This window comes from Centropristis striata, chromosome 10 (genome assembly GCF_030273125.1).
Source record: "Centropristis striata isolate RG_2023a ecotype Rhode Island chromosome 10, C.striata_1.0, whole genome shotgun sequence".
NCBI classification, from domain to species: Eukaryota; Metazoa; Chordata; class Actinopteri; order Perciformes; family Serranidae; genus Centropristis; species Centropristis striata.
The window spans coordinates 34667023-34680971 of NC_081526.1; the positions used below are offsets into that span (position 1 = coordinate 34667023).

A 13949-nucleotide genomic window follows, 5' to 3' on the forward strand; every position below is an offset into this window, starting at 1 on the left:
AAATTGTTTGCTGCACATTGCTGTTGCAGTTTTTTAAGCCAAAAATAATAAACTAGATGACACTTTTACTGAAAATATATATAATATAGGTTTTTTTAATATAATATTTTACCATTTGGAACGATGTGTAAATCAACCCTAGCTCGCTCTTCTAGTTGAATAGGATACATTTTGAGATTAAAAACCATATTATGTGACACCCTGGACATCATTTATTCATTGGTTTTATTTGTATTATTATTGCATTGGGCCACCCCCATTAATGTGTAAAGACATATCAGGCTGACAATAGGATCATGTAAACAACACTGACAGAGCCGCAATGAGTTTATAGTAGGTGTGTGAATGATCAACAATCAATATTATTGGCAGAAATAGAGGGACCCAAAATCAAATTCTGCTTAGGGCCCCATGGAGACTTGGGCCGGCTCTGCCTGTTAGGATCAGTTTTCAGTCAGAAGCACTGGCTAAATATTTCTACTAGTAACTAAATATGATCAGTTCAGATCACTCAATCGCAATAATATCGTATCGTGACTCAAGTGTCGGGATAAAACCGTATCGTGGGGCCTGATTCACACCTCTACTGGACAGTAAGATGAAATCCACTAGTTATTGGGTTGCATTGAAGGAATCTGGTCCTCAGTTTTTCAAAAAAAATCCTTGCTACAGCCCTGAGAGCTGAATAAACATTTAAGACTTAAAGACTTTCTGGTTGCAACTTTTTTTTCCATCCTAATTCAGTAAAAAAAAAAAAAAAAGACTTTAGACCTTTTCACCCTTTTGACTGCTCATACAGTCTCTTACATATATTTTTTTACACTCAGTGAAGACAGAGACTCCAGTACTTAGAAACAAATTTGAGCCTTTATTGGAATGTTGCAAGGCATTAAATACACAAATCCCATTCTTTTAATAATTTGGTATTTAATAATAAAAAAACTTCTAGTCTAACAATACTGGTCTGACAGTCGTTCTTTATCAGTTTCATCTCTATAACCTCAGCATGTCCTCTCTCTCTTTCCTCTCACTGCATCACAGCAGGAGAATCCTGACATGGTCTGAAGTGAAAGCAGATGTGAGTTAATGTCCTGTATGAAGAATTAAAGGGGAGAAGACAGCCATGACACATGTGGGGAGTAACAGGAGGACACCTGCTGGACTCAAACTCAAGAAAATACTGCGTATCAAAGCTGCATCGTGGGTTCAGACTCAGTCTCTTGCCGATATTTTTTTTTAAACCCCTGATTTCCCAAGTTTTACATATAAAAAACTTTTGTATGAAATATAAACAAGCTCTTACCGTGATACACAGACATGTGCATTTGAAGCTGGGAGAAAAAAAAAAACTGCAGAAAATAAAAAAGGGAGACAATAATATGTTCTGGGATCTTATAAACATAAATAATATGTTCTGGTGTCAGGAAATTACTATCATTGTTTCTGTCATCATGCTACAACACCATCTTTATAATCTTTATCATCATCTTTATCATCTCTCACTGCAAAGTTGCTCCACAAAATGTTCTAAAAACTGTTTTGGCTTACAAACCATATTCCCTCATTTTGACAAAAAAAGAAAAACAAAGAAAGAAAGAAAAAAAAAAGGAACATTCACAATAAATTTTCCAGCCGGTCTGTGTTTGGTCTGGTCTTTTTTTTTTTTTTTTCATTTATATAATCTTGATCGCCTCCTCGTCCCACACATCCACAGCTGAACAAGTAATCAAAAAGCACAGAAGCGCCACCGTCCCCCACCTCCTGCGCCTGTCCGTTACACAGCCTAACTCCACCTCCCCCACCCGCCCGCCGCCGGAACGCCTCGGAGCTCCAAAAGTTAAGACATGACTCCGAACACGGGGTTGTGGCGACAGATGCTCGGCCCGATCTCTTCGTAGTCCTTTTTGGTGTGGCAAACCTGGTAGAACTCAGGCTGTGGAGGCACAAACGAGGATGAAAGTGAGTACAAAGAAGAGATAAAAAACACCAAAACACATCATTAAAAAGTTTGCATATATTTGCACGTTTATTTAGTGCAGGTGGTGTTGTGTTCTACGTTCAGGCATTATTTTTATTTTTTTGACAAACTGCTGCTGCTGCTGAGAGAGAGATGCACTTTTTCCCTCTTTCTTTGGACCAAAGCATCATTTCAGACGGATCTTCTACCATATGGCAGATGTTTTTGGAAAGTGTAGCTGTTTCTGAGGCTATTTGTAAGATTTCACTTTTAAAACTTGGCACAAAAGGCCACTGATGCACCAGTTCCCTCATAATGTAATCAGGCAAATAGAAGTCCAGTGTCCAGGCACGATTCACGCTTTAATTTCCAGTTCAAAGCAAACAAACATTTCATGCTGCCTCTCTTTGCTCTGGTAAAAAACTACGTCCCTTCTGGTGCATCACTGTCACTAACACCTGCTACCTCTATCAATGTTTGGTCCCTAGTGTACACAACAATAAATACAAAATAAACATAATAATATAATATTCAAACTGATGAAATAGCTCCTACAGTAGCTTTAAAGTCTAATTGAAATTGTAATTATATGTTTACTACAGCATACAGGTCTGCTCTCTTACAATCATGGAAAAAAGTATTAAGACCGCCATTGTTTTCTTCAGTTTCTTGTTCATTTTAATGCCTGGTACAACTAAAGGTACATTTGTTTGGACAAATATAAAAGCTGATAAGAGTCTAATTTAAGAGCTGATATCTAGACATTTTCCATGGTTTTCTTGATAATGATTCTGGTTATTATCATTTCATTGCATACCATAATTTCCAAGACTGTATCTGTATTGTGCTCTCTTAAAAAACAAAGAAGAAAATGATTGTTATTGAGCAGGGCTCAATAACGTATTGTTCATGATAATACTGGTATATTCTTTATATGATAAAAAATAATGCATATCGTGATATTGGCAACATTCAATCAAGTTAAATCATTGCATTCCAAACTAACTGAAGTAAAAGTACAAAAGTATCAGCAACAAAATGTACTTAAAGTATCAAAAGTAAAAGTACTCATTATGCAGAATGGACCCACTCAGATTGTTATGTATATATATTGTTGGATCATTATTTTTGATACATATATGTAAGCCAGGTCACCAAGGTAACCGCTCATTTTAACTACTTAATTTACTTTTATGTGGTTTAATTTATTAAACGTTTAATCACCTTTTTTATGTTGAATCTTGATTAAAAGGTTACTAAATCAGCTAAATGTAATGAAGTAGAAGTATAAAGTTACATAAATGGAAATACACAAGTTAAGTACAAGTACCTCAAAACTGTACTTAGAAAATGTACTTAGTTACATTCCACCACTGACATTTGCAGAATTATTTTTCATGTCTTCTAATACTTCCAATTTTCACTGAAGAGTTGAGAGTACATTATTTATGATTTATTTAATATTCAAGGTTGATTTTTAGTTTGTTATTTAAACAGACTCAAAAGTATTTTTTTATTTTTTTAAATCATATTTTCTATACATTTTTCAGTATTTTGTGATATTGTCAAGAATATCGTTATTGCAAAAACTCCTGAAATATTGTGATATCAGTGCTGGTGCTGTGGGGTTATCCACTGAAAATCCACAATATAGAGTTAAAGTAAACAATATAACTCTGTTAATATCGAGCATGAATCCGTCGTTAACTGAGAAACCTGATTTATACAAGAAAAAAGAACAATTATTCTAATCAGGGAATAATTTCATTAAATTCTAAAATCAATTAGCCTCTGGTGATTCAACTGTCACAGACCTTTGCTCACGCTCATATTTCATCCTGGTAGAATGATAACTCATCAAGGTATCAAGGAAAGAAGAAGAATGACACAGAAAATAAGGATTGAACAAAAGTATTGCGTGGCCTTCAGGGTCACACAGGGTGAAAGCTGCTACAATGTGCTCTCATAGCCAGAACATCCTGATACAGTGATGTGTGTGCAGGTTTGAAATACTTACAGTTGATGCTAACATTGATCCTCCGAACCACACGGCATATCTCTGCATATGATGAGTGATAACTTGGACATCGATTGGTTTGGGCTGCAAGGGGAGGACAGAGAAGATTAAGATTCAGATGAATTACTTTATTAATCCCACAATGAGGATGCATTTATGCTGCGTTCGATTGCACTCGGAACTCGGAAAGATCCGACCTCCGAGTCGGAAAAGTGCAATAGAACGGCCCTTGAACTCGGGATTCCGACTCGGAAATTCCATATAACTTTGCAACACATCTCCTTTTTCACCCTGAAATATCCACATATATATACAAACACTTATAAATACAAAGTACACACACACTTTCACACACACGCATCTGTAGCATTTACATACAATTCCCCCATTGGTCGGTCTGTCGGTCGGTCGGTCGGTCTGTCTGTCTGTCTGTCTGTCTGTCTGTCTGTCTGTCTGTCTGTCTGTCTGTCTGTCTGTCTGTCTGTCTGTCTGTCTGTCTGTCTGTCTGTCTGTCTGTCTGTCTGTCTGTCTGTCTGTCTGTCTGTCTGTCTGTCTGTCTGTCTGTCTGTCTGTCTGTCTGTCTGTCTGTCTGTCTGTCTGTCTGTCTGTCTGTCTGTCTGTCTGTCTGTCTGTCTGTCTGTCTGTCTGTCTGTCTGTCTGTCTGTCTGTCTGTCTGTCTGTCTGTCTGTCTGTCTGTCTGTCTGTCTGTCTGTCTGTCTGTCTGTCTGTCTGTCTGTCTGCTTATCAGCATATATGTATGGCCACACAATAACCCTCCTCATACCTATTAACTATCAGAAATCAACGTAAACAACAACTGGTGTTGTAAATATCTACTCTTTATTTTTATTTTTTAAATTATTATTATTATAATTATTATTTTCTGTTTAAATTGTTTGACCTTTTCTTATTATGTAAATAAAAATAAAGTTGTCCTCCAAAAGTGGGGGGTTGGTGGTGGGCCAAAAAAAAAAAAAAAAAAAGGAAATTCGGGTCGGATCCAAGCAGCCCGAGTAGGTCGGAAATATGTGGAAGACGTCACAGCAAAATGGCGCCACACATCGTGAGAGCTAAACAGTCATTTTACCTTCAACATTTAGTCTGTTATGTGTCGTTTAATTTATAATTTGTCTTACTAAAAGTGTAGGATTACTTTGTAGTGGTGTTTGCACTCCCACTCTGTTAATGAAAGAGTTTGTGTGAGAGTAGTAGGGACGAAAAAGCACATTAAAGTGTAAAAAATATTATAGTTTTTCCCATATTTAAACTACATTAGTCTATAAGGTGTAATCACATCAATAACACAATCACACACAATAAACATCCAAACAAACATCAATTTGCTGTGGCCGGCCTTGTTTTCCGAGGTTGAGCAATGAAACGCATTTACCTCGGAAGTCGGAATTTCCAACTCGGATCTTTCAGAGTTCCGAGTGCAATTGAACGCAGCATTAACCCATGCTTATGGCACACAAGTAAACACACCACGCAGGGAGAAGTGGGTAGCACATTACTGCACCTGAGGAGTCCTTTACCTGTCAGTTCTAGGATTCAAGTCCAATTCCTAACCACTATTTATTTTTTCCAGCAATTTCATTTTGTCTGCTTCTTACGGAAGCCCTGAACCGCAAGTGAAGAAAATTTTTTTTGAGATGTTATCTCGTTATTTCAAGATTATATCTCATTATTTCGAGATAATACACATATGTAAAAAAAAAAAAAAAAGAATTAAAAAAAAAAAAATCTTCCAAAATTTATTTTTTCTTCAGATATTATCTCATTATTTCGAGATAATATCTCGTTATTTCGAGACAGCACACCTATGTAAAAAAAAAAAAAAAATTTTTTTTTTTTTTTTTTTACAAAGGTGTGTTATCTCGAAATAACGAGATATTATCTCGTAATTACGAGATATTATCTCGAAATAATGAGATAATATCTGAAGAAAAAAAAATTTTTGGAAGATTTTTTTTTTTTTAATTCTTATTTTTTTTTTTACATATGTGTATTATCTCGAAATAATGAGATATGATCTCGAAATAACAAGATAACATCTCAAAAAAAAAATTCTTCACTTGCGGTTCAGGGCTTCCGTAGCTTCTGAATATTATTTCTTAGTTTCTTTTGTTCAGACAAGGTAAGTAGGAGAGGTTTTTCCTAACCACTAGGCCATTTAAATAAAGACTTAATCGAAATACAATAAATGGCTTAGTGACCCCAGGCATCATTTTCTGCAATAAAAGGTTTCAAATATGATGACACCAATAGATATCGATCACCGTCTGTGATAGAACAGAGCTTCATCCGTCAGCACGATGCATCACTCAAAGTCTTTCAGCTTGAAAATATCTATATGTGCCACCCTCTCACAAACGATCACATGAAGCAGTTTTTAAGCATGTTTCAGGTACCTAAACTAAAAATTGCCCAGACCCTCGGAGCCTATATCACCACATCTTAGTTGTTACTATAACAGGGTCTCTGCAGGCTTCAAATTTGCAGTCAAATTTAAGAGTTTTTTAAGACCATAATGAGAACAATTTAAGTCCCATTTCACATCCCTACTGGGAAAAAAGTACAAAAGACATGAAGGAAAATCGGAGGCATTACTAAAATGGTAAATGGAGTGCACTTATATAGCGCTTTCATCCAAAGTGCTTTACACTACACACTACGCTCATTCACCCATTCACACACATTCATACTGGTGTTAGAGGCTACCGGGGCACACTGGTGCCACCTGCCACCATTGGGAATTCATTCACACAGCGATGAACGCAGCATCAGGAGTAATTTGGGGTTCAGTATCTTGCTCAAGGAAACTTCAACTTGTAGGCTGCCGGTCTACCAGCTGCCCCATGATTATATTCACAGCTCAAAATAGAAACATTTTAACGTTTTTAAACGTAAAGAAGATGCAGATGGTTGCCATCATGATTGTTTTCCATTACTGGTGAATTTCAGCATGTTTTCTATTTATTTTCTGGGCTCCATTAGCTACATTCACCATCTGCTTCTCCCAGGCCTGAGGTGGGTTTGCAGATGCCAGACAGCTCCGCCTCGGGCTGCAGCACATTTAACATCTCACCCAGAAGAATCTCAGGTATTGGCTTCACAGCTTGACCAGCTAATGCAGGAGAGACTAACTACATCAGGTGAAGCATTTAAATTGTATTCCATTTAAGGCCTTTCTTGCTTTTATACTAAATGCTATAGAAATTAACTGATTTACATTCGATACATGTGCGCCAACAATAATTGCAGTAGGAAAGGACAAAAGGATATTTTCTCTCAGTCTCTCTCCTCTTTCTGTTTTGTTTGGTGGAGCAGTATCTCCTCCCTATAAACTGAAGTGTCCTCTCACCTTCAGCTTGCCTCCACTCAGCTCCTCACTCATCTTCAGTCTGGCGTCCACCGTCCTCTTTAAGTCTCTCTGCAGACGGCGCCCGAAGTCCCTGAACATGGTGGAGCCTCCTGACAGAACCACGTTCTGTGGAAGGAAAAGTGATGAAGGGGATTACAAAGCTACTGGGACGACATTCCTCTAGTGCAGTAGTTCTCAACCTTTTTGAGTCACGACCCCCAATTTAACATGCATGTTGTCCGTGACCCCCGCTCACTGAACACAATCTCACACACACAGTTCAGATCAGACAAACTCAGTTGATACGACGAATTTTGGACGAATAATGAAGCACAGAAGAACTAAAACATCTCTCTGTCTGTGCTACTTTGGGATTTGTCAGAAAAAAAACAAGATTGCCAAAAAATGACATAAAATTAAGCAAAAAAAATGACTCAAATTGACCATAAAATGACCAAAAATGACCACAAAAAGACACAAATTGACCAAAAAAAGACAAAATGGCCCAAAAAAGAAACAAAATGACCAAAAAAAAGACACAAAATTACTAAAAAAAAGACAAATTGACCAAAAAGGAAACAAAATGACCACAAAAAGATTTTTTTTAAAAACACAAAATGACCAAAAGAGACACAAAATGGCCAAAAAAAGACGCAAAATGACCACAAAAAGATTTTTTTTAAAAACACAAAATGACCAAAAGAGACACAAAATGGCCAAAAAAAGACGCAAAATGACCAAAAAGACTAAAACACATTAACACATGAACACTTTAACACAGTGGAGACAGAGCTGACTTCCAAAAGGATTTGGCGACCCCCAGAAATCATCTCGCGACCCCAATTGGGGTCGGGACCCCAAGGTTGAGAATAGCTGCTCTGTTGTGTGTTGGAGGTGTGATGGGAAACACCAGCGACATATCGATCACACACACACCTTTTCATTATATAGGCCCCACCTTTTAAGTCCATAATGAATACAATTTGATTTATTTTCACATCCATACTGGCAAAAAAGGACAAAAGACATGAAGGGATTCCAATGCCTTGATGCCCAATGTTCCAAGTTTAAAAGTTTTCTTGCAGAAGGTGCAGTGTTCTTCATCCACTGGCTATAACCTGCATTAAAGTGTTCGTTCTGGAGATACAAATTGCTGAACTTGCACTCAACCATCTTACACAAGTAATTAGACTTTGCTGTGGACTTTTCCAGATCAATTGTGAGCGGGCTGCACAGGTACTAAGTTCCGTTCTGTAGTTACGTTATAGCATGCTGAAAAATCTCAATATTTAAAAGAGAGACTGACCTTCCGAAATCGTATTTAAGACATTTTATGAAATATTGATAGAATTTTAGACATTTTAAGGCCTTAAATTCAAATTATTGGATTTTAGAGGTTTTAAGACGTTTTAAGAACCTGCAGGTACTGTAGCAATAGCTCCACCCACTATGTTATCAGAAAAAAGCAGAACATCACTGCAGTCTGTGATTTACATATTTTTATATGAAGTAGATATGTAAAAAAAAAAAGAGTTAAATCCAACAACAACAACAACTGTTGTCAGTGAACGTCAGCTTACCTTATAGAGAGGACGCCGGACATCGATAGGACAGTTCTGAATGACCTCATCCACAACTTCAGAGATCGGCTGGGTGAAGTCAGGGTTGGCAAACTGGGATGGAGAGTAAACAAACAAAAAAAAAAATTATGTTGTGAAGTGTATGTACCAAAGCTACAGCAGTAATGATTCAATTCAATTTTATTTATAGAGCGCATTTCATGCACAAGGCAGACTCAATGTGCTTCACAATGTATACACATAATTACAGTTAAAAAAACAACAAAAAACAAAAGTGTTCCAGACAGTGTATAAAGGTCCAGTACACTGGAGAGGTGGGGATGTTTAACATGAATATACTAAGTGCTGAGATGATGAGAATGTATCTTTTCTATTTACTATTTATTGAGATGAGATGATGAGAATGTATCTTGTTATTTACTGTTTATTATGCTCTTTCATGAGTCCAGTACATGAGTGCATTGAATTTCGTTGTATTTCTGTGCAATGACAAATAAAAATCTAATCTAATGTAATCTAATGTTTGACTGCACTGACCTCTGGGTGGAAGAAGATCTCGGGCCCCAGGAAGCGCTCGTAGCCCACATCGATGGTGAACTCCTTCTTGCTGATGGAGTTGATACCTGTGTACTGCTTGATCCACTTGGAGCCGTCCGTGTCGTACTTGTTGAACTCTTTGACTAGATCTGGGCACACGTAGCTGAACCGCTCCTGGAGGAGAGAGCAGGGGGAAAGTTGTGTAAAATAGTTGTTGTTTTAAGGTCAGACAGCTCCGGTTATGTATTAAAGTATGTTTCAAGCTGATTCAATTACATTACATGTCATTTATCTGACGCTTTAGTCCAAAGCGACTTACAATAAGTGCATTCAACCTGATGGTACTAGACATAGACCACAGGAATCAAGTAAGTACAGAACTTTAAGAGTCAACTGTCATCGCTAAGGGAGTGCTATATGTTAAAGAAGAAAAAAGAGAAAAAAGTGTTTGTTTTTTTATTTATATTTAATAAATATATATAAAATAAAATAAAACGTGTTTGTCTCTGTGATCAATACTTTGACGATTAGTTAACCCATTGACGCCTAAAACTCCCAGTAAAACCTCTGGGCGATTTTAAAATAAGCCGCTAAAACCTGAAGTTTTTCTGGAAATTCAACACAAGTGTCAACGCCCGTTTAATGTGTGCTTACATTTTCAGCGGTGGCAGCTGATAGAGGTGGCAAAGTGACAGCTTTGAATGGAAGTGTGCCGAGTCTTGTTATGTGTAAACCACATCCTGTTTACACTGCAGTCATCTCCACTACAAGTTTGTGCCCTGACATAACTCATGTGGCTTCTAACAGCAGGACTTTCATATAGTCGTGCTGAGGGCGCTTTCACAAGCCCAGTCTGTTTGGTTCATACAAATCAGAGTGAGTCAGTTTTGTGTTTAGTCTGGTTTCTTTCACGGAAGCAAAGCTTTCAAAGGTAGCAGGTGGGAAAAAAAAGTTTTGGAAATGATCAGTGTTGCATAAAGATTCAGCTCTATACAGTCATTTCACTTGTTTCTAGCGAGTTGCTTTATTTCTAAATAGTGAAGTGGCGTTGTGGCGCTGTAGCCGTTTTCTCTGATTGCTTTTAAATTGTCGATATCATCAGTCATTTTGAACCAAACCAGCAGAATCAGCCCTACAAAATGTCCTCTTCTATTTGTGTCATCATTATATTGTGTAACAGCAGAGTGATAATGAGAGCAGAGACGGTTGCTGGTGTCTTCTTCTGCTACTCTGGAAGGTATAAAAACACATTCAATTTGAAAAGCTACATGAGTTTAGAGTGTAATTGATTTTGCTTCTGTGATAGTGAACGTGAATGAGCAGAACATGGCGGCGCGCTGTATTCAGAGGAGATGTCATTAGTTTGATTTGCAGGGAATGTAGTCCACGCTGCAGCAGCGGAATCAACATTTACAGACATGATTGGAAATATTCACGACGTGCATCCTCTCCATGCTAATGCTAATTATTTGAATTCACATTTCTCTGTGGTTTGTCTGTCTCGGGGTAATGAAGGATGGTCCTTGACATGGAGAACAAAGTCTTGGATAACAAGCTATGACTAAACAGTAGGGAATTGTGGAGAATTGCGGTGAATCAATAAAATTCAGTGACTGGAAGACAATAAGAGACATTAACATGAAGTTATTTCTATTTGTGACCTGAGAAATGGAACACAACATCATCTTCATCTTGGTTTCATTTTAAGTTTTGGCAACTGTGTTAATTATCAGATTAGAAACAAAGCAAAACAAAAGCTGCATGTAACAGACAAACCAACAGTGCCACCTGGTGTCCTCATGCAGGACAACATTCAGATTTCATCTAATTTTACAAACCAAAGCAGAGAAATCACTACGACTTTTTATTTTATTTTATTTATTCATTTATTTTTGGGTGTTTTCCAATCCCCTTTTGTACACTTTTAATTTTTTCTTTGATATTTTCTGTATTTGTCTATAGGTCTTCATGTTGATTGTTTGTTTGTTCATTTAAAAAACCAATAAAAAGTAAATTACAAAAAAAAAAGACTGAAAAGGTACAAGCTAAAATATAAGCTATATTTCAGTGTCCCTCTGCCAGTTTCAGATGATTATTTGATTTGTTTGTAAAGTATAAAAGTATAAAAGAAGATGGTTTGTCCAACATGAAAAACAAGGAGCAGGGCTGCACAATTTTGGAATGATTGGTATTGATATGATATGAGAGGGAATGATCATTTCTGCAACATTATTGTCATTATCATGATGTAATTTTTTCGTGATAATCTCTGTCAAACAAGGATCATTTTCTTAAGTCTTGGGAAAATGATTTGGAGGCCAGAGTTCAGAATGGTTTTTAGACACAAAGGTAGCAGCAGCTACAGAAACAAGCAGCTTTAATGTCCTTCTGAAGAGAAAAGACTGTTGTGATTTAGCCAATTTCATGTTTTATTGAACATTATATGATGATCAGCCTGGACTAAAGGCAGAGCCATTTGTGTGCGACGTAATTGAAGAGTAATATTTTGTGTCTTCTAATTCCATGTGGTACTTGTAAATCAATGACACAATAAATATCAACACTAGCAAACTGATTCAAAAAGAAATGTTGGGACGGTGTCTGAAACATAAATAAAACATAATATGCCAATTCTTCATGACATATTAAAATGAAAACTTTACAAAGAGATAATTATTAGTGGTCAAAGTGATCAACTTTTGTCTTTGTAGATATGCAAACTGCATTTTGAGTTAACCCTTTATCAGGCAAAGAACTATATTTGGTAACTTCAGGTAATATTTCGAGAAAAAAGTTGCAAATTTACTAGATTAAAGTGGCAAATCTACAAGAAAAAAAGTCGCAGATTTACGTGGGGAAAGTGGGAAAAAAGCAACTTATTTCTCACAGATTCACCACTTTAAATCTCATGAATCTACGCATTTTTTTCTCGTAGATTTGCCACTTTAATCTCGTAAACTTTTTTCTCAAAATATTATTTTCGTTTGTTTTTTTTACATATTCTGGCTGTATGCAATATCCTCCAATATTCTCTAGGGTTGAAATTTGGAATTTGCAAGTATTTCAATGAGTGCCCTATTAAGCGTTAAAGTGGTGAATCTGGGAGAAAAAAGTAGCTTTTTCCCACTTTTTTCTCTTTAATCACTTTAATCTAGTAAATTTGCAACTTTTTTCTCTAAATATTACCTGAAGTTACCAAATATAGTTCTTTGCCTGATAAAGAGTTAACTCAAAATGCAGTTTGCATATCTACAAAGACAAATTTATTATGATCTATTTGAATCTCGCACTCAACACATAGCCCATTACAAAAAAACTAAAACTAACACTAAAATTAATAAAAACCGAACTAAAACTAAGCATTTTCAAAAAATAAAAACTAAACTAAAACTAGAAAACTCACTCTAAAAACTAACTAAAACTAACTGAATTTGAAAACAAAAATTCACAACGAAATTAAAACTAAAACTAATGAAAAATCCAAAACTATTATAACCTTGGTAAGCAGAACATTCAAAATATTCCCACATCAGCGGGCCTCAGGGCACCGTGTACCAGAGGGAACACACAGTGTCACTGCTGCTGCTGCTGTGAGACCTGAGGACTGAGTGTTGTATCTCACTGATGACACACTGTGACTCCAGTCAGCAGAAGAAGTGGCTGATGGGAGTTGAAGACTAACCTTGACTGCCTTGGCGGTCTCCAGCGACTGCTCCGGCGGGATGCCCACCTCCCTCTCCCTCAGGAGCTGCTGGGTGAAGTAGGTGATGTCTCGTCCTGCGATGGGGATGTGCTTTATACAGCTGCCGATTACATAACCTTCAGCCTGAGAGACACACAGAGGTTATGTCATGAGTATACAGTTTGTGGAATGACATAAAACATCTAACAGAATCATGCTCCTCTTTAAATACTTTTAAGACCAAGCTCAAAAAACCCCTATAGATGTTCTACACCTTTGTATTTGTTTTGTTTAAATTTTGTTTGTATTTTTTTATTTTCATCTAGCTATGTAATTTAAAGGAACACTCCACCGTTTTTTCATATTAAAACATGTTATTCGGGTAAGTAAGACGAGTTGATACAGACCTCTTGCGTCTCAATGCGTGCACTCAATCGCCCTGGCGCGCGGCGCCACTTGGCTAGCACTTAGCTTAGCCCAGTTCATTCATTAGGATCCAAACAGATGGACAGTTAGAAGCGACCAAACTCCTCCACGTTTTCCCTATTTAAATACAGCTACACGAGTAGTTAAACGACCAAGTATGGCGACACAAAATAAAACGTGGCGCTTTTCTAAGCGGATAAAAAGGATAACTATAATGTATGGCGGAATAGCACTTGGGAGCACTTCGACTCGGCGCAGTAATATCATCACTCCTGACGGAAGTGAGAGGGAGCGGAAGTGATGATAAATCTGCAACTTTTTTTCTTGTAGATTTGCCACTTTAATTTAGTAAATTTGCAGCTTTTTTCTCGAAATATTACCTGAAG

At 37.0% G+C, this 13949-nt stretch overlaps 1 protein-coding gene across 1 annotated transcript in view; it reads right to left on the bottom strand.

Annotated features, from left to right (window-relative positions):
* Positions 1-848: 848 nt before the first annotated feature.
* The window catches only part of LOC131979015 (actin-related protein 3-like), a 30240-nt gene continuing 17139 nt past the window's right edge, over positions 849-13949 (bottom strand). Inside the window, exons 7-12 of the mRNA XM_059342895.1 lie at positions 13138-13281; positions 9456-9629; positions 8919-9011; positions 7339-7464; positions 3975-4058; positions 849-1933 (exon numbers count right to left, since the gene is read on the bottom strand). Of these exons, the coding sequence (XP_059198878.1) occupies positions 1838-1933; positions 3975-4058; positions 7339-7464; positions 8919-9011; positions 9456-9629; positions 13138-13281 (717 nt within the window). The 3' untranslated portion in view covers positions 849-1837. The remainder of the gene's footprint in view (positions 1934-3974; positions 4059-7338; positions 7465-8918; positions 9012-9455; positions 9630-13137; positions 13282-13949) is intronic.